Below are 19,465 nucleotides of genomic sequence, written 5' to 3'. Positions count from 1 at the left end.
GTTTCTTTGTGATAAAATATTCTTTAAAAGACATTCTGTGTAGAGCAGAGGTTACTGTGAATACAAATAGCCACTCCAGTGAGATAAAGAGATGGTTCTGGAATGACATACTCAGAAAGAAAGAAAAAAAAGAGAAGGCAGCTAACACAAATAGTAATTTCAAAGAAATACTAAAAGAAGGCAGAAGCACTTCTCTGTGCAGAAAAATGAAAAAATAAATGTCCTTCTCTCACTTTCTTTTCATTTACCAGTGTTTTATACCCAATAACTTCTTTGGTTTAAGTCCAAGTTCCTTCTGTTGTCAATGACAGAAGAATCAAATCCACTTGCTTTAGCTGAGAGTGTAATGTTGAAAGAAGAAAGCTATAAAATTAATTTTAGAACTGGATGACTCTATGCATGCAGCAGGCGGGATCGACTCCACTAAGATCAAAAGGGTGACGAATGGTACAATGGACAATGATGGACAAATACTCATGTGGATTCATATTGCTAAATTTTGATGTAGTATGTGGCACAGCATTCAGCTTGCTACTGTTCTTGCTGAGAAGACTCAAGTGCTCACATTCTAACAATACAAACAAACTAAAGTTGTTTGGGATGGAACATTGTAGAAATCTCAGATATCAAAACGTTTGATAGAAATGACCATTTTAATAGAAGAAAATCAAAGATGCCTTTCCATTTGTGGTGTTCCTAATCAGAGGCAAAAAGAATGACCAGAGTAACTTAGCCCTAAGCATGAATGCATTAAACCCAGCTGAACTGGTAAGTATGACAGTTCAAAACATCATTAGTCCTCTCCTGGAGTGCAGGCTGTGGGTATTTCTGGCTCTTCCTTCCTGTTGTTAATTCCAACTATTTCCCTCCGTAACACTGGACACACAGTCAAGGTAAAATGCTTAGACATTTATAGAAATCTCTGATTGCTAGCAGTGCTCTGTCTGTGGACATCCACTGTCTCAGCTCCAAAAATTTGCTAATGGCATCTAGAAAATTCAAACCCTCACCATTAGCCAAGCAAAAATTAAGACTGCTCTTTACAGGTTTTATTGTTTTGTTTTTCTTCCAGGAAAAACATTAAATCACTCATCAAGAGAGATGCTGTAGTAAAAATTTCTTTGCTAGAATGACTCCTTCCTTTAGTCTTCAATTCTGGAGTCATTCAGTCTCACACAGCATCTTGTTGCAGGAGGAGACAAAGAGCTTGAATCCACACTTTCCCGTGTCCATTGAATGGATGAAATTCTTTCCTTTCTTTATATGATGCCTGCATGAAAGGCTTAGATAAAAATTACCCTAATGATCAGACTCTCAGTTTCTTTCCATATTACTCCCTCCTTCTTTACCTTCCTTAAAGCTCACTGCTGGCTGGCAGTTACCAGTCATGCTTTGGCTTCAGCTTCTATAAACTTCCTTTCTGGAGTGTCTGAACAGGCAAACTCTTGTTAGCTACTCACAACTTTATCGGTCACTGTCAAAAATCAACTATATCACCCATCCAGATCATGTTACCAGCCAATAATTCAGGCAGCTTCTGAGCTACTTCTTGGAGTGTCCACTCTGGAGAGTAGAGTATTTGTACAAGACCAAAAAAGTTGCTTTTCTTTCCACATATTACAAATACCCTTGTTCTTTCTTTCCTGATATCCACCTAATGAAAGTCAAATTAATGCAGTGCACAGTACCATATTGTGACATATGTACCCTTAAAAGTTAATTCCACAGAATGCACAGTTAAAATAGTATAGCATATTTGTTAGGGTATACAGTATTTTGTATTTGTTGAAAAGAAAAGTAAGGCTTAGGTGACCAAAACATAACTTGAACTGGCCTCATAAGGCGTTGCAACCATGGCATGAAATACTGTTATGCAAGACTGTAGAGAGCGTGCTAAAAAGACATAATGCTTCCAGCCAAGAGCAGAATTGGAGAATTTTCTTTTCTGTAAATCATAGCAGGTGACAGACACCTCCTAGAGACAGCTTGCATTGTTCAAAGAGGGTGTAAAATAAGATACTGCCTTATGTAATCAGCTATTAATATGTTACTTCTCGGACATAAGTTTTTGTTTGCTTTTAAAGAAAACACTAGTTTAATACACTTGACTTTATAGAGGGATTTGGATTTACCTGAATCATCTACTCTCAGCTTTTTACTGGGATTGTCACCACTGTCATCATCAGACATTTCCATCTCCTCTTCCCGGCGGATTCCCATGAGCTGTTCACTGTGAGCATTTCGGAGCTCCTAAAATCCAAAATGACCTTTTGTCAGTATTAACTTCCATTAAGTCATGATGTATTATTCAGTATCTGTTTTTAATACTGCTCTGTTTCTATTTATACACCACTTATAATTGTAATCGTATTTATTTGTATGTGAATATTTATAACAACAGTAGCACAGGTAATTCTTCCTGTGAAAGAATGGAATTTGTCAAAGGTAACACTCAGGGAAAACAAGAGAAAAAGTGAGTCTTCATGTCAAGTGATCTTTAGTTCTGCTAAACATAGGAGAATGCTTTAACAGCAAAGAAAATGCTTAAAATTGTATGTAAAGCAAACTGATAAAGACACTGTCAGTCTGCTTAAGGTGCAGAGAATTCTTGCTTCTCTCTGCCACTTGAGGTAAGATTCATCTAGCCAAGTGCAGATGTCTCCAGTAAAACTAGTTGCTACTCAGGCACCTTTTGCAGAAATGCAAAGAAACAGGCACTTTAAGGTGATTCACATCCACAAAGTAACTAACCAAACAAAGTCATATTAACTATACCCTAAGAATGCCTCATTCTCTCAGCTGATGGTAAAGGGAGTTGAGAGCAGCCAGTGCAGATGGAGTGCTCTATATTGTAGGTGCCTAATGCTGGGCAAAAAAATCTCACCCTTTGTCCCTATGCCCAGATCACCTCACATATGAAAAACTCAGCCCAGTAATGCTGTCTGCATCTTGATCTAAAACGAGTGCCAGTGCGGACAGGCCGGTCTCTGGGTGACTGCCACAAGGGCAGGCAGGGAGCCTGCCCGTGCACATGTCACTCGGTAAATGATGGGCAGGCACACGGGCTTTGTGGGAGTCTAGACGGTCTTTGTTTTGGGTAGAAAAGCCAGCACGGGTGTAGTGACTGGCTTTTTAATGGCAGAGCCGAGAAGATTGAGAGGACTCTATTTTGTCCTAATAATCCTGTCAGGTGTAACATGGGGATGCTGCACCGTGATTAGTGTCGGCCCTTTCAGTCCGCAGACAGCTAATTTTTCTGCCAACAAAAAGCCTAATTCCCAAAGAGGTGGTTTGAAATCTTTGAAACAAGGAAGAGTCGCATAGAAGGAGGAGACGGTATTGAGGAGCCCGACCACTGCTCTGTGCAATTAACAATAAGCTGTCAGAGAGGGACTGGGCAAAAAAAAGGAAGGCGTTTCCCTTGAGCTGTACCCTTGGTTCATTGGCATATCTTAAATATTCTGATAAATGTATATGTGCCCATTAGTCCCAGCAAAGGCAAGGAGGCTAATTAGTGGGCGTTTTACATAAGAATAATTTCAAATGAAAAAAAGAAGTGATTAAAAACTAAATTGTCAACCAGTGTCTCATGCAATCAGAGGCACCTCAGAAAGAAATTAGCATGCTATTAATTCCTTATTGGAAAAGGCCACCTGCACTTTTTCCTGGGGAAGTATACTGCGTACACGAGCAGACATCAGCTTACATTTTCTCCCTCTTTAGGGGATAAATGTCCTTGATGCATCAATGTCTACATTAACAACAAAGCCAATAATCTTCCATGGAGAACACCTCTGTGCATGAGTGTTTGCTTTGGGTTTGGGCTCCCAGTAAAGCTTTCTTAAATTCAGAAAAAAAAAGGGGAAGTGATCAGGTAATTAAACAAATTAGCAGATAATTTCATGGTTAGGAAATATGATTTGAATTAAAAATGCCATTTTGTACATTTCCATCTTATTTCACATCTGAAATACAGGCATTTCTAAATTATATTGGTTCTTATCAAAGATTTAGAAGGTAGCAAATGAATGACATGCCACATTCCTTCGCAAAAAGTTAGTTTAAGAAGGGACAGTCTTGATGTAACTGAAATAAGCTACTAGCAAATCATATTTTCATACTTCTGTAAAAGATAAGACAAACATCAATCCCCAACTTCCCAACTTTCAACTGAACAAAGGCTTTATCTACTACTCATATGAAAAATTTGTGAACAAAATGCAAAATACAGTTTATACCAATAAATTATGCTAACATTCTATTTTAAGTGTCCCATTATTATGAAGCCATTTGGTATTCACCATAATGGCACTGATAATAAAGAATTCATTTGGTATTCATGTGGATGTTACATTTAGTGCCATTGGTATTCAACTATAATTTAGCATTAGTTAATGGGCACTTAAAATGTTATCCAAATGATTTATATCACAGCACTTTAGTGTTTCTCAAGCTAAGTGTACAACACTTATTTTACAAGTGTACTACAAAATAATTAAATAAGTGCGCCTTACCTTCTAAAGTTTTTATTCTGAGACAGAGAAAAATCATTTAGAGGACTGTGATACTAACAATCAACATACTGTACTACATGAAGGTAAAACAAGTGTATGTAAATTGCTCATATTAAAAAGAAAAAAAAAAGAAGAAGAAAGAAAGAAAACAAAGACAGCGGTACTTACTTTTTAAAACACTGGCTCATAGCGTATATACTGAATTAAAAACGAAAGCTGGATGACCATAACACAGGATGAGGTCTAGTGCTTCCTTTGCTGTCACTCGCAGCAAGGGGAGTTAAAATCCCATTTCCTCTTCTCAAGCTTATGACAGTCACACATGCATGGCCCCACATTGCTAACCCTCTGTGGTAGTATGATTACATTTATACTGGTTTCTTTGCAAGCATAATACTTAGAATCAATACAAGTGATGTATGTACTTCTTCAAAGATAAACATAAAACAAATGGGAAGGAGTATGTAATAATTCTGGACTTAAATGCTTAAGTCATTACTCAGGAAATAAATTATCTATTTTATTTTCAGGCAAAGTCATCTTATAATGACCATATGATGGCACAATGAGAAAAAAAATCTGCTACAGAATACTTCTTTTTAAAACAGATCACGATGACTCCTAAAAGATCTTTTTCAGAAATAATTCTTAATTCTATCCTTAGCTGAAAATATTGTTCCTAATTTCAATACTTCAGCTCATTATTTTTAGATAGTAAACATAATCCTCCAATGATTTCCCAAATTTTGCATGAAAAATAAAAACACATTGCTCTCTGTCTTAGTGTTATTTAATGACTATTAACATAATGAGAGCAATGGGAGCAATTCATACTGTAGATGAGACTATATAATGGCCATTTGATTAAGAGCTAAAATGGTAGCCATAAATATTGCTGAATACACTATGTCCAGCTACAATCACACTCGTTCTGTGTCAATCCAGCTGTGAGATGATGGATAGAAAGTAATAATAAAATCACCAACCTCAGAATGCTTTCGCCAAATGTCTATGTTCTTTCGCTGGGCTTTCGAGAAATGGTCCCAAGCTTTTTGTCTGGTAGAAGCGTTGAAAACGGCGACAATCTGCTCAACTTTGGTGAACAAGGAAGTCAAACAAGACAAGCAATTTATGTTGTGATCACTATAGAGAAGCAAAGCAAAGACACTAGGAGTCTATGGATGATGTCATTACTGAAACAACATCATCAATATCCGTCCAATGATGTGTCTTTTGTACTTACATTTTATCAATGTTGGAGATGTCTCCCTTCAAGTCTTTCTCCATAACGTTAGTCTACACAAGTTATAACTATGTACCAAAACACACGCATGCAGCTGCCTCCCCGTGATGTCCGTCACAACTCTGCAACCACGTGCCTTTGCGTGGGTGGCTATAGGTGTGTGACTACAGAAATGACACTCCAGACATAAGCCTGAGGCATGTCCCCCTGCAGCAGCTGTGTACAGATAGGCAGGCTGTAGAAATGGAAGCGTGAAAGGCAAGCAGGCTCTGCTTTGGAGGGTGGCTATCTGGTAGCAGGAATTTGCCAGCAGATGGGAAGGGCTAAACTATACATTAATGATGCGATCTGTGGCTGCAGCTTCTGCTTCTCTGCTGTTTAATATAAACAAGCTCACCTGTGGTAGATTATTCTGTCCTGTGTCCATGGCCTATGTATGTTTATGTATGTGAACAATTGCATTTTTGTGCACATAAGATGAAGAAGAGATGTGAAATGGGCTTCCCTTGTCCAGCTCTAATGAAATTGTTCTGAAGCTAGACATCCATATTTAGGACAATTATCTACAACAATTAAGTTTTTAGCTACTTGTTTGTCTGAAATCCAAAGCTTATCTCTCAACACTCTCTTCACATCAGTTACAAGCCATATTGTTCTTCCACAACAGTGACCTGCCTAGAAATTATTTGACCTGGGTGTAAATTGCTTTAATCCCAGCAAAGCTAACTGCAGAATTACCAAGAAATCCACGTTTTCTGCAAATAACCTGGCCTGTACTCCTGACTGAGCAGCAGTGCTGACCTATGAACTCAACCTGGAAAATGCTTCAAGTCTTTGACAAGGTTCTTGGCTATTTATCTCTTTAGATTCCTGGGCTGAAATTATGTTCACTGATTTGTAAAGATGTAGCTTGCAGCACCTCCCACCCACCTCTTTCATTGAGAAATGGTAGTAGGGGTGCTGTAATTCCCTCTGATCTGGTCTCTCATTGAGCTGATCCATGGCTGCTCTCTTCCACTGAAGTCATATATGTGAAGGATCTTCTTATGCACAACAACCTTTCTTTCCCAAAGTAGTGAACTCACCTAGTAAGTCAGTTATTTATCTTTCACGTCTAGATGTGAACGTTAACCCCACTTGCTTGAATAGGATCACATTTCTTCTCCTACTTATCACTATTTCAGTCTGCTTTCAGATTCAGGGAGACTACAACACTTTGAACCACATATGGTAATTTTTCTTTGCAATCATTACCACTGGCTAATTATCTTGCAAAGCCATAGAAACAAATGTTATCTTTTCAAATTAATACTTATATGTAGTTTATACTAAAGAAGATTCCTCAAAACTACTGGGATGATCCAATGCATTTGTGATCTGTTCAAGTTTTAAAAGTAGACATAATAATTTCAGCCTATTAGAACTTGCTTGGAGTGAAGGGTGGATGTATCCCTTGTGTATATTTATTCAATTAATTTGAAAAGAATGAAAATGCTAAAGCACTCTATTATTATATGTACAGAAACTGAGGCTAGAATTTAATTACTATCATTGTGTTGATGACCCAGGTGCTCAGAAAATCTTGCTTAATTAACAATCTGGTTTTAGTTTGTAAGTGGAAATTCAAGTAGAAAAGATTCACAAAGATATAAGGAAGAGCTGGTTTGCCATTTTCCACTAATAAGTATTAATATGATCATCTGAATTTTGTAAAACATTTGAACTTTAAAGTGTTTAATTTCTACTCTGTGAACAGGTACTGAGATTTATCAATAGTCATTATCTGATAATTTCAGAAACTTTCCTCAATGGAAACACAAGCTAGGAAGATGTCAAAGAGTTTTTCTTGTAGTAGACAAAGTGAGTAGAAAAAGGATCTCCTTCACTTACCTAATTTTCAGATATTAGAAAACCTAAAAGAGGTAGGGTACTACAAGTACTAGATGCTAAGAATCAAGGCGTTTAAAGAAACTTTATGCAATAAAAAGCTAGGGATAATAAAAAGAAAATGTAGGGGAGAGCATAAATTAGTACATATCAAAGACAGTCATTCTGTTATCTGCAGAAGCTGAATTAAACAGTTGCTCTTGGTCCTGCTGCTGACCATGGTTTTCAGAGCATTTCCTGGCCTCCAGAAAGAAATTACCAAAATGAAATAACAGGTCATTCCTATCTCTCTAGAGCTTCTTGAACTCTAGGATGCACTGTACTGTCAACTGTGACTGGTAAGTAGAATTATTAAGTGACAAGAAATATTCATTGTCAAACATCTGTTAGTAAGTTCTACACTATATCAAATTTTCATTGACCATATGCAAAGCTGTTTTCTTACTAAATTAGGATTTAAAAACCCACATTGTTCTGGAAGGGTCCATACCATGTTGTTGTTTTTCCTATCAATATAACTTACAGGATGTAAATAAGTGGATCGTTCCTAATGACTTATTCTGCTGGTGGTGATTGTGACGCATTCTTCAGACAAAGGATTATTATCTTATTGTTTTTTCTGATGAGTTATAAATAACTAAAAAGACCCAAACAACTGTGCCTAGAGTGATATGTAAGTGTCAATGTCTAACAAACGCAGAGTAACAACAGTGCACTTTATTAGAAGTGCCAGCTCATGCTAAGCATACAAAATCAAAGTTTAAACCTCAGTTTCTGTTGCTATAAAACAGGCTACCAGAATAGTGTAAATGTAAATGTAAAAACAACCAGAAAAACTAGAAACAACAACAACAAAAATCCCTTAAATGATGCCTGGGGAAGTTGCATACAAGACTGGATTAAAGGGAAAGCTAGAACTATCTCCAGGGCAAGAGAATATTTGACATAGGATATTTGAAAATGATATAGTGAAGAACAGAAATAAATGAGAACCAAAGTATAGTCTCATCTGTAGAGGCAGAGAGAACATTTTTACCCTCCATTACATTTATCAAGCAGGCTATTTTAAATACATCATTGAGAGAAGGCTGAAATTTCTCCTCGGGTTCAGGAAACAAAGAAGTGTTCAATTTTTCCTTTGCTTATTATGTTACCAGCTCCCGTGCATACATGATTATTCTTAATTTCTTGTATGTAAAAATAAAGAACACCAGCAACTAAATGTTTTATAATGCCTTATGATAAAAGAGACAAAATAAAAAAACTGAAACACGTGTTAAAATAAAAACAAAACTCTTAGCTGGCAGATAATCAGATTTCATGTAGAATTCCACTCCTAATTCCACCAATTAGGGATACAGGATGAAAAGGGCTTTGCACTAAATTACTGTAAGAGTGGAATATATGGCAATTTAGCTCAGAAAAATTCTGTAAGAGTACGACAGTTGACATTCAGGGTAAAAGAAAAAATCCACCCATAAAATTACAGTGTAAAGGAAACTGTTACAGTCAATATATAACATGCTTTTCAAATATAGATTTGCAGCACAGGGAGGATATAGAGTTGGCGTGGTTTAGGTCAGAAGCCTTGTTGCTGAATTCTGAGTAAGCTGGAATCTGCCAATCGATTTGGCTCTAAGCCCAGCAAACCAAGGAATTACAGTAGTCAAGGCTAGATGCTGCAAGTGAATGAATTAAGAGTCTCCAGGTCCATTTTGAATAGGAAAGAGAATATTTTTGGCAACAGTACCAAAAGTCATTTGGTAACTTACTGAATAGATCTTCGCATTAAGAAGTACTGTGTTCAGCTCTGAGGCCCCCAACATAAGGACATGAACCTGTTAAAGCGAGTCCAGAGGAGGACCATGAAGATGATGAGAGGGCTGAAGCACCTCTCCTATGAAGACAGGTTGAAAGATTTGGAGTTGTTCAGGCTGGAGAAGAGAAGGCTCCAGGGAGACCTTCCAGTAACTAAAGGTGACCTACAAGAAAGCTGGAGAGGGACTTTTTACAAGGGCATGTAGAGATAGGACAAGGGGTAATGGCTTTAAACTGAAAGAGGGTAGATTTAGATTAGATATAAGGAAGAAATTCTTCACTGTGAGAGTGAAGAGGCACTTGAACAGGCTGTGGATTGTTGCAGATGCTACATCCCTGGGAACGTGCAAGGCCAGGGTAGATGGGGCTTTGAGCAACCTGGTCTAGTAGACGGTGTCCCTGCTGATGGCATGGAGGATTGGAACTAGATGATCTTTAAGGTCCCTTCTAACTCAAACCATTCTATGATTCTGTGATTCTATGATAAAATCCAAGGCTAAAATTGCACCTAGAAACATGACGTGTGACGCCAGTAAAAGAAATGGTAGAGAGATCACAGAGTGAAGAAAGAAACTTTTTTTTTAATTAATCTGGGCCAAACTCTCAGTTTTTTGGTCACGATACTGTTTACTTTGAGAAAACAATTTGCCTTTCACACATTTACAGCTGAAAAGCTGAAGCTCCTCTCTGTGACCCGATTCACATGTCACAGAGAGAGAAACAGATGTACCTGCCATTGACTGGCAGAGGCGGAAAACATCAACCCGGAGAAGGCTGCAGATAATGCAAGGGATGGGGCCTAAACCACTGGTCATCAGCTGGATACCTAAACAAATGCCACTATAAATTTCTATAATGAAGACATTGATTTTGACAGCTATGCAAAATCACCCATCTGCCATAATAAATGGCAGCTATGGTTTGTTTTCAGTTTCTTCGTGCTTTAAAAACAAAACAAAACAAAACAAACCCATAAAAAATCAACGGGCATCAAAAAGAGGGTGAATCCCAGCTGTAACTCCATCAAAGAAGAGCAGGTTACTGTTGGGTCTGCTTGTTGTCTCATTGGCTGTAGGTTACATAAGACATAGTCTGGTCTTAAGATATAGCGCGATAAAGGAGAAAACCACAGGTTTTATCTATCATATACCCAAATTCTACTTTTCTGGACAGACCAAGAGAACGGTGCCTGCATTGATTTAGTTCCCAAATTGTTTTGCTGTGTCACAAGTCAGCTTGCAAGCCTGCCATCCCTTAATTTGCCCTACTGCCAACCACTACATCTGTAACAGAGATCAAAATCAGCCAGGGACTATTCTCGTTCCCTGAAACCAACTGGCACAACATGCTGAGTGTCCTTGCAGCAGCAACTTTTCTCTCTTCCCAGAAACATGCTTTTGGAGAAACTACTTGGCCTGCACCAAACCTTAAACTGCACCCACATTGTGTGGGAAAACACTAGCTGGCCGAGAGCAACAACATTCTTATGGCTGAACAGTATGGAAAATCCTGCCCTAGTTCAGCTTAGTTTAATCCTATAGACAGAGCTATTGGGATCATCTTTTATTGGCAGCCTCATCTTTTCTGTTCTTGTCCTGATGCAGGGTCTCAGTGTTGCAGAGATCCATTACCAGGCCTACCAGAAGGATGTTTTCCTCCTCTGTCTACCCCATCTCACCTACTTGAATACTAGAAAGAATAAGAAACTAAGTGTCCTCTCTCTAAATTATACTATATTATTTCTACATTTCCCTTTGATTTGGCCTACAGTGTTTGAGACCAAAAGAAGGTTTGTTTGGGTTGATGGTTGATTCTTCTTCCTCTTCCATCTGACTCAGACTGGTCCTAGTCAACGTGGTTGCATGGATTACTAAGGGGCTGAGTGAATGTCAGTGGTCTATATCTGAGTGATACAGGAAGAAATATTTTTTCATAATACAATAAGCAGAGTCTTCCACATAGATGAAGGAAAAAATAAAAACATCTATACCACATCCCAAATTATAATCCCCGATCTTGTAAAAACATCAAACTTCAGTGTCAGCAACTGTTGTTTTCCTTTCTTCTTTCAGCTAAGCCATCCAGTCAAAGAGGCTTTATGGGAATACTGAAAACACCCCATTTTCAGGATTTATACTGAAACTTGCACAGTAACTTCTCTGAGTTATGTATATCTACAATTAATACTTCTGGAAATGCAAGAATACTCCTTGTTAAACTTTGAAGTAAAAAACCCACACTTTGATTAAAGAGGGCCCAGTTTGCCCTGCAAGACATTTCTAGAAAATCTGTCTACAAAATAAGCTTTGAAAATCTTTTAAGTTGTGAAATGTGGTTTACTTTGCAACAAAGAAACTGACAGCTTGATGGAACAGCAAGTGCTGGCCATGTGATAAATCACTTGGAGTCAACGAGACACTTCACCTCCATGTCATTTCTCAACAAACAAGAACCTGACATCAGGCCAGCACACCACAGTAGGGCAGGTACAAATGTACGATACCTGCTCTTTTAATACTGTCATCTTATATTATAGAAAAAAACACTTTATGGATCTTGTGTTGACTTCCAGAAACAAACTTAACCCCCTTCATGTGCTCCCCCCCGCCACTAATTCAAAGAAATATTGAATGCTACTTTCTTCATCAGATTGACAAGATTATAAACCATCCTCAATGCACTGCATTTAATTATCTGTTCTCTTTGTTATTTATGGTTAGGAGGACCTCTTTTTCAGTTCTCAGATTTAAAAAAAGCAAAAGCAGGAACAACTACTTTTGTAAGCCTGTCCAAAAAAAGAACCCCAAGGGAACTCTGAGATGAAGGAACATCGTAAATGTGACTGAACTCTGGTTCAGGTCGCATTAAGGGAAGGGACTCTTTCTAAATAGCAATTGTCCAGGCATCTTGCAGATTAGAATGTTCCTAGGAGACCAAGAGGGCTAAATTTGTTTTGGGCATAATACGGTTTCTTTTGCTGAAGAAAAATAATAGAGAGGTAAATGAGGAGGCTTTAAAAGCTGAAGTCTCTTCTGGCAATCAGACAAAAAAATCATCTCACACTTCTTATGAGGGAACATTGATTTCTCCATTTGTTTCCTACCTTTAGTTACCCTGCTTGCCAAGACTTGTCCCCTTCTCTCTTTGTTTGCTGCCTCCAGTCTTATAATAATTCTGTATTTTTGTTTTCTTTTTCTCTGTGTGACCATCTCTTTCCCTCCCACATACTCCATCCCTTTTCAAAACTCTTTTCCTGCCCCCATAACATCTTTATCATCATCGTAAACTGTACCATTTGGGACTAATCCAGTGATTTGACATGAAGCAGGAGTAGTGCCTACTGAACAGAGTATTTCAACCAGTTATAGTTGCATAGGGTTATTCATTTTTGTATTTACACATTTTATTCATTCACTTATAAGCAGCCTGAACAGTTTTAGATGTGCAGGCAACACGATACGTGTCCACAGCCAAAGCAGAATACCTTTTGGGTGAAACCTCCATCTTTCCTTCCTTGCTCTAATGCCTTACTCTCATTCCTTATTGTTCATTTCCATACAACATTTAGAGATCAGTTCTGTGAAGCATCAGGCCCTTATCTCCATCCCTACTCATCAAGGCATCTAAAAACCAAACACAGATTTCCATGTGATTCAAGCACGTGATTCTTTGCTTTGACCCTTGCTTCATCATCTAGGAGATCCTTCAAGATCCATCAGGATCCAGGCAAGCTGCATGAGTTGTCAAAATGGGGTCTTAGACTGAAATCTCTTGGGAGGCAGTGCTTTTATTTTGCTATAAAACACTGTGCACATTCAATGACCTACACTAAAAAAAAAAAAAAAAAAAAAAAAAGAATTAAAAATAACAGGAGACGAGCTTCTGTTGAAATTCTGGCCATGATTAAATCGATACCAAGATTCGTATTGACTTTAGGTGGAGTGAAGGGTACAGACAATGGAAGGAATGAAGAAATTAAAAGAAAATGAAACACAAAGGAATGAGCTGACTGAAACACTACAGGCTGTGACCACAAAGGGTTGTACTGCCAGAAAGTGGGAAGGAATTATAAGAATGCAAAGTAAAATAGAAATGGAGTCTTTCATCTCTATTCTCTGCCACTGCTGCAGCATCCTGGATAGAAAAGCTTTTGAGAATATGTGCACATGAGATGGAAAATGGAAGGACAAGTAAAAAAGAATAGAGATACCCAGCTGAGCTTTACTGGACAAATTATCAGTACAGAAGTAAGCAAAGAGTATACTGACTAAATGAGCTAATCAAAAGGGACTGGATGGATTGTGGAGGTTATTTTGTATTTAATTTTTTTTCTTTTCTTTTTTTTTTTTTTTTTTTCAGAAATACATCAAGGTAGAATGTAATAGTGGCAACTAATGACATGAATGATTAATGTTTTTATTTGTATTATAGTGGCATTCTATGACACCAACTGAGATCTGGGCTGCACTGTAAAAACACATTATATGACTCAATCTGTTTCACAAAGGGTTTAATGATGACCTAAAAATTGCACACAAAGTAAGCTCATATTTTTTAATTAGTCACTGGCGAATGAAAGAAAGAATGTGAGACCGGACAATTAAGGAGCAGGAAAATCCTTTTAAAAGTTGTTATTAATGCAGAGCAGTGGAAAGAATAATCAGAAAGCATGAATATATATAAAAAGTCTGACTGCTAAGAGAATTTTAACCAGCATGCTTTCAATATCTGTAGTGAAACTGGCTACATTTTTAGTACTAAGAGAATACACTGAAAAGTGGAAGGCTTATTGGGAAGAAGGGCTGCAGTACGGAATTTAAAGCAATTCAGATAAGAAGATGAATTTAGTAATCACCATCATATCAATGTAAATTCTACCTTCTATAAAGTAAGAAAGAAACTTTTGAAGTGAACCTGTAGTGAGGAAAACAAAACTGATCCAAATCCTCTTCTGAAGAAAGCTCCAAAAGTATTTTTAACATTTTTCTTACTTTTTTTTTTTTTTAATATAAAAATGCAGATTCTATCTGTGAAGGCACTGATAATGTTAAAACAGATTAAATCAAATCCAGGGAGATCAGAGAACGAAAATGAACAAACCTGAAGAGAGGAGAATTTTATTCAGTCTGTTGAGAATGCATTTCCCTTCAGAATTATTTAAATTCAATTTATTTTTGGGGTTGAGGGTGGGGGAGGAGGGAAATGTATATCAGATACCTACCAGCTATTTGAAAAAAAAGGGTACTCTAACACACCACTAAAGTCCTTTCAGAAAGAAGGGAGAGACAACTCAAGGTGACAATCCTGGCCTTCCCAGAAGGGGAGCACAACACACAGTCAAACCTTTGATTCTTCTTAATGAACAGCCCCACTGAATTGGCTCAAAGAGTATCTAACCTCATATCTTGTGCCACAGATAAAAAGGCTAAGGATGGTTAGCAAAAAACTAAGTAGGTAAACTGCATAATCTCATAAATTCAGGTTTCTTTGGTTTCAGGACTTCTTGAAAGATGAGTATCTCTTTGGTTTCACTACCATGTATACCTTTACATGCAATGCAAGAGCATAGGGAAGCAAACAAGCTTACTGGAAGCAGAAAGAAGTGGCAGGCACCCTGTATATTGTATATTAAACTGATGCTAGCTAATGCACAAAGGGATCTCAAGGTTGCTGGGAAGTGCCTTCCCTTTTCCAGGGAAACTCACATCCACCAGGAGGTAAGGATACAGGAATAAATGACTCTGCAGGTTTATACTCCATCTTACCCTGTAGGATGAACCATGTATCTCCTTACACCTTCAGACCCACGTTTTGACACTCAGGCCTTTTACACAAGTTCTAAGACCCTGGTGATTAGCTGTAATCACCTGTGATGGGTTAAAGCTCAGATGTCCTACAAAGCACAGAGGAAGGGCTTCACACTTAGGAGCGCATATAGGGCCCCTGCCTTAACTAGCTGATGGACAATGCATATGCATTGCCTGGGAGGGGATGTGCCCTAGATGGATGTAGCTGTTCTCTCTGTTCAGTGCCATGTTACAGGAGACAGGAAAACACTTCCTTCCAGCTGGCACCGTTCTGGATCAGGTGCCTAAAAGCCATCTGTCAGACACCCTAAGGAAGGTCAGTATTGCCTTTCTGAGCACCAGATCTTACCATTTAGAGTGCTCCTGGAAAGAGGGAAACTTAGGTTCAGTTCCTTCACAGCATTCAGGATACTTAAATATATCTTTACAAAAGGTCATCCTGATGAGTAGGCACTGAAATTCCCTGAAGGCCAAAGAGAGAATGAAGTGAAGGCCACCATGCGACAAGGAAATCATCTAGTCAGGGGGCTGCATGATAAAAAACACCCTCACATTGTTCCCCCACAGGCACATGAGACACTGATTCGTAGACCCCGATGGGGACCTAGTGCCTAAGTCCCTTGAAGATTCATCCATTAGTAAAATTGACAAAAATGACAAAGTAGGTGAGTGTCACTAGCTGCTCAGTACCCAGGTATGGGGCACTGCTGTTAATTATACTGTGTATCTACCTACCTGCGTGTTGAAATATTTCCAAACCCTTGTGACTCTGACTCTTGAGGTATTCAATTAATTTTTGAGTACTGCATTTTGGATCTTCACTTATCTATAAATGCTTTGGAAATGTAAAGGTACAGTGCACTAAAGAATCTAAAACCTCAATAAGAGTGCATGGAGGAGAAAGTCAGACAAGAGAATTGCAGACTCAGTGTAGTCTAAAAAACAGGCCAACGTGGATGTCTCTAGTCCTTCGGTACTTCTTAAACATGAGGATCAACATTTATAAGCCTTAGGCTGAAAAGGTGGGTTGGGAGAAAATGAAACAAAGATGCGTGGAAAGACAGGGAGCAGTGTCACGTGTAACTGTGCTGTGGAAGCAAAGTAGAATTTAGAAATCAAACCACAAAGGCAGAACTATCCAAAATCCTGGAAAACGATCCGTATTTTAAGCACAGATTCAAATCTAGAAAAAATAAGTAATTTAATAAAAACCTAGGAAGTGGACATTTTTCTCTCTTTATCCCTTAAATAACTGAAGAAGCACCATAACAAGGATAAGACTTCCTGTAGAACTTAAATCAGGGGCTGTAAATTGGTGGTGTGACAGCAGTAATGCACTTTATTTCACTGATTATCCTGGCACAGGTACTTTGGTCAGGTAATTAATTCATGTGCTGAACACCTGACCCAAATTTTTATGGGTAATCCGCTTGGTAATCTAAATACCTCCAGGCAGAAATTTGTAGAAGGGATTTAAGTACCTGTACTTCTTTAGTAGCTGGGCCATAAGCTGAAATGTTCTGACCACACTAATCCTCATTAGTAAGAAAGCATTTTACACTGAGACCCACATAGATAGCGCGTGTGTTCCAGGTGGGTGCACTTGAAGCCCATTTTCTTAATGTATTTCTTCACTCCCCATAATATTCACTGATACAATGCTGGCTTTTTAAGCTAAATCCAAGTTCTTCCCTTATGCCACATCCTTCTGTATCAAAACTACACACAGTAAGTGGGATTAATCTTCTCTGAACAAGACTCGTAAAAGTGGGACATCTGGTTTTGAGCTAGACCCCCTGCGAATCCACTATGGGCAGCAGAGAAAAAAATGACATCTCCAAGGGACGATTCATGTCACTGGAAGAGCACCATGAGGTTGGTCTGATGACTCATTCCCTGGAGATATTTGTTTTTCTCTGCTGACTGCAAAGAAAGCCCAGAATGGTCAGCTCAGAGTTGGACATCCGACCTAGTTCATAACAGAGGAATGCCACACAGTATTTTAAAAATACTGTAATATTTTTGTCAAATGGCCACACAGCTGCAGCATTACACTAGACTTTTGGATCCCTACTGCAGAACAGCAGAAGTGGGGTTTTTGCCACTTTGCAAAATTTAATAGACCACACACACCTAGCAATTTCAAATTCTTCTTCATAAAGCAAGTAACTGATTTTACAGGGCTGTGGAAAAACAATGGAAAAGGATGTGTGAAAAAAAATCCTCAGATGAACTCAAATATGGGAAAATTCTTGAAAAAGGGAAGCTCATTTCACAGTCTCCATGTTTAGCAATCTAAGGCATATACATGTCTAAAGCAAAACCATCACCCATCTGTTCATAGCAAGTTTGTAGAGAAATTTAATAAGACACATTAATGCTAATAATAGCCAACGTTTATGATGTTTATAAAATAACCAATATGGAACATCTGGAAAGCTCATAAAATTTGAAAGGATCCACCTTTCCCTGAGCCTGATTTTCTTTTTGCTGACCTTGTCCTGCTATGCCAGACCTGTCAGAAACTCTCTTCTTGCAGACATTGCTGTGACTGTGGCACTCTAAACCTCATGTTTTGAATTCAGACCTATTTCTGCTTCTCTGAGTTCAGCATTCAGCACATTACAGGAACAAAACAGATAGCCAGAACTGCAAGTTGCCACCTGAAACTACAGGGATCTTGATTTCCAGATGACAGATGTTCTACAACAGTTGGTGACAAACGGAATAATTTAGACTGATTTAACTAAATTTCAGCCTGCTGACAATGGGGGAATTTTTTAAATGCAGCTGAAGAAGACAATTCTGAATGCTAGGGCTGGCTGTTGCACACAAAACTAGAGGCCCTGGTGTGAACTGAACAGCATGGCCACACATGGTGCCTGTGTCTGTGCTCCTTCATGCTGCCTTTTAGTTGCTGAGATGGAAGATGATGTTGCCTAGCAAATTACCAAGAGAATTAGCTGGTCTTTAAAATTTACTCACTGAACATACATCCTCAGAAACCAAATACCTTTGGCCCATAATCTTTCTTCCTAAGTTCAGGGATCTAAGCTCTGACATTAGAAGGACATGTGCCCTGGACTGAATTGGTCTGAGATGCTGAGTTCTCCATCACATATGCAGAAAGCTTCCAGCGGCTGCTCTCCTAACCCGGGCAAGTCCATCCAAGCTTCTGCCTTCAGCCCTAACTTCTAACTTCAGGATGACCACTGAGGGACCAGAAAAGTATTACAGAAAATTCTTTAAGACATTTTTTTTAAAAATGTAAATATTAGGGGTGTGATTCAGAAATTACAATATAACAACAGTGTTGTCCTCCATCTGGTAAACTGTCTTGGATTTTGTTTATAACTTGCATGTGAGAGCTGGCTTCAGGTTTCACCCTTCTGAGTTCCACGAAGTGTCTTCTTTGAGCAGTCATGAGTAGGCATTTAAAAACCAGCAACAATGAAATTAGTCCTCTCCTCTCCTCTCCTCTCCTCTCCTCTCCTCTCCTCTCCTCTCCCTTTCTCTTTGAAGAACATTTCTAGACGAGTATCCCAATAATTGTTTCATGAGGGAAACTCATTAAGGTAACTTCATTTATTATATTTCTGAACTAAGAAATAGCTGCCAGCACTAAATATTTAAGGCAATTTATCTGCCAAATTAATACTGGCATTGTAGCAGCCCAGCAGTCCTGATGCCAGCAGCAGTACAGCATATTCTACTGTGGGGGTGGCCTGTATGCTGTGAATACATGTCTAGAAGTTGCTGAATCCTACTTCCTTTTACCTACACTCAGGCTAAAAATATAACTTAATTGTCCTCTATTCTGTAATTGGCCTAGTTAACTAGCTGCAATGCACAGGGTACATATCACTTCCCTCCACAAAAGTATGGTCTTTGCTCAGAGCAGGGTTGCTTCTGTCTGGTACGTTCCTGAAGCGTTATGTCTACGGAACAGTAGACATTATGCCTAGAGCATGTCTTCATCTATTAATAAAAGAACTACTGAAACTTTGCTCACCTTGAGAAATAAGCTCTTAGGAATGGTCCTTGTTCCTCCAAATTGCCATAGAGTATGGAATAGGATGTGAAGTAAAATATGACTGCATTGCAACTACTTACCCCCAAACAAACAAAATGATAAAAAAACCACTACCACCACCACCACCATCACTACAACAACACTGGACAAAAAGGGAGTTACT

The 19,465-nt window shown here is 38.5% G+C and overlaps 1 protein-coding gene across 16 annotated transcripts in view; it reads right to left on the bottom strand.

The window, feature by feature from the left end:
* Positions 1–19,465, bottom strand: part of ENOX1 (ecto-NOX disulfide-thiol exchanger 1) — a 362,839-nt gene that overhangs the window by 63,930 nt on the left and 279,444 nt on the right. For all 16 annotated transcript variants that reach the window (XR_010470814.1, XM_065054489.1, XM_065054480.1 and 13 more), the window contains 2 exons: positions 5,501–5,607; positions 2,133–2,250 (listed from right to left, as the gene is read on the bottom strand). Coding sequence is in view for 15 of the 16 variants with exons in the window: in XM_065054489.1 (XP_064910561.1) it covers positions 2,133–2,250; positions 5,501–5,607 (225 nt within the window). In the remaining variant the exon portion in view is untranslated. The remainder of the gene's footprint in view (positions 1–2,132; positions 2,251–5,500; positions 5,608–19,465) is intronic.

This window comes from Columba livia, chromosome 1, assembly GCF_036013475.1.
Source record: "Columba livia isolate bColLiv1 breed racing homer chromosome 1, bColLiv1.pat.W.v2, whole genome shotgun sequence".
NCBI lineage: Eukaryota > Metazoa > Chordata > Aves > Columbiformes > Columbidae > Columba > Columba livia.
The sequence above is the reverse complement of the archived record's forward strand: the minus strand, read 5'-3'. Positions and strand labels throughout refer to the sequence as shown.